At 42.5% G+C, this 1948-nt stretch overlaps 1 protein-coding gene across 1 annotated transcript in view; it reads left to right on the top strand.

Moving 5' to 3' along the window:
- The window catches only part of LOC119592655 (alpha-2-macroglobulin-like), an 8660-nt gene that overhangs the window by 2080 nt on the left and 4632 nt on the right, over positions 1 to 1948 (top strand). Inside the window, exons 2-7 of the mRNA XM_037941568.1 lie at positions 30 to 258; positions 416 to 639; positions 911 to 993; positions 1147 to 1268; positions 1438 to 1588; positions 1698 to 1831. Coding sequence (XP_037797496.1) covers positions 30 to 258; positions 416 to 639; positions 911 to 993; positions 1147 to 1268; positions 1438 to 1588; positions 1698 to 1831 — 943 coding nt within the window. The remainder of the gene's footprint in view (positions 1 to 29; positions 259 to 415; positions 640 to 910; positions 994 to 1146; positions 1269 to 1437; positions 1589 to 1697; positions 1832 to 1948) is intronic.

Below are 1948 nucleotides of genomic sequence, written 5' to 3'. Positions count from 1 at the left end.
TGACTTCTTCAGCCACGTTGTATTTACAGGTCAAGCGGGGTCGCCGAGAGGAACCTTCACCTCCCGGACACAATCACCGAATGGGTTGGGAAGGTGTGGTGCGCCCATCCCCAGAAAGGCTTGGGGCTCTCAGAACGGGCGTCCATCACAACCTTCACTCCTTTCTTCCTTGATTTGACCCTCCCTCCATCTGTCAAGCGCGGGGAAGTATTTCCTGTCAAGATCTCCATTTTTAACTACCTTAACCAGTCGTTGCCGGTGAGTCTTAGTTTTAGCATTAGTTTTGTGCCAGTTATTACTTGGACATTACTAATGGGCATGCGTATCGGTATTGGTTTTGTTAACTTATTGGGACCTTCCTTTGTTATTTCCATGAAATAGGATGATGGAATTTGCTCCACTTTTTTATGTGCAGGTAACGATTACGTTGCACGAAAGCCCCGAGTATAAAATCATAGAAGAATCGTCTGAAGAACAACCCAACAATCAGAGGAGGTCGTGTCTCGCAGGGAAAGATAAAGAAGTTCACATAATCAAGATTGCAGCGCTGGAACTAGGAGAAGTCAACCTCACTTTGTCGGCTTCTGTGGACAGCTCGTACCCCGGGTTATGCGCCCCCGTAGATGGGATTGAGAAGAGGTCAGGCTAGGTTGCATCGATACTACTACTACGAACTATTATCTACTTATGTTACATAAGCTTTGATTGTTAATTATTTCTTCTCTTCTTAGAAACGACTTACAGTAATTAGTGATTACTCAATTCTGATATCGTTTCATGAATTTGTTTATGATGACAACACCAGTTTATCATCAGTATTCCAAGCACCATTCACTCCAGTATATTTGACCCGGTAACATCACTGGAACAGAAGAAAAGGAATGTAAATAAACACATTCTGTAATTTCAGCGACGCCTTGATCAAGCCAATAAAGGTTGAGGCTGAAGGTTTCCCACAAGAGGAGACTTGGAGTAAATATATTTGTGCCGAAGGTGAGGAACGAAATGATCATCAGGACTGTTACAATTGACAATCTCAGAAATGCAATCCCATTCGCAACAGCACAGCAGAAGCAATTCTGTAACAGAAAGTATGTGCAACGAAGAAGTAGAGGAAGTCACACAAGAGTTTCTAATTCATTCCAGACTTCAGTGATGGCGAGGGCGCGCTGGAGACGTGGCAGCTGAAGAGACGCCCAAACGTCGTCCCAGATTCGGACCGCGGTTGGGTCACTGCGGGCGGTGACCTGCTAGCTCTCTCCCTTGAGGTCACCTTTCATTGTTCTTGACCTTTTCTGAGGGAATATATATTGTTTCTTTTTTAACAGTTTATCTCTGTTAACAGGTTTTTCCTCTCTTTATGAAATATCAGGGTATTAAAATTTCACATTTACAGCATCGTATTGTTTAATCAGAGTCTGTTCTACCCTCCTGCAGAATCTAGGTTCTCTCATCCGTATGCCTTATGGTTGTGGGGAACAGAACATGGTCAACTTCGCCCCAAATATCTTCATACTTCAGTATCTTAAAGGTACCAACCAAGACACACCAAAAAGCACTGAGAGACTCCTAAAGTATATGAAGACAGGTAAGTTGCCTCACATTTTCTACGCGAAGCCTACAAAGATGAACTTTTAGAAAATAGATTTGATTCCATTTTGATTTACTACGAAAAATAAAAGAATACAAACTTCTAGGTTACCAGAGGGAGCTCCTGTACCGCCATTATAACGGATCCTTCAGTGCCTTTGGAACAGCCGATGACTCTGGTTCCACTTGGCTGACTGCTTTTGTTCTCAAGTCATTCGCTGAAGCAGAGGATTTCATCTACGTAAGGATGTTAACATCTATAAATAGTTGTTTTTCTGAGCTGTAACTTAGTCTGATGTTATAATTTACCTACAAGTTGTATCTCCCACCTGTAAACACTGAAACAGAGACATATGCA

This window comes from Penaeus monodon, chromosome 30 (genome assembly GCF_015228065.2).
Source record: "Penaeus monodon isolate SGIC_2016 chromosome 30, NSTDA_Pmon_1, whole genome shotgun sequence".
NCBI classification, from domain to species: domain Eukaryota; kingdom Metazoa; phylum Arthropoda; class Malacostraca; order Decapoda; family Penaeidae; genus Penaeus; species Penaeus monodon.
Note: the sequence above shows the minus strand (reverse complement) of the source record. Positions and strands in the feature narration are given on the sequence as shown.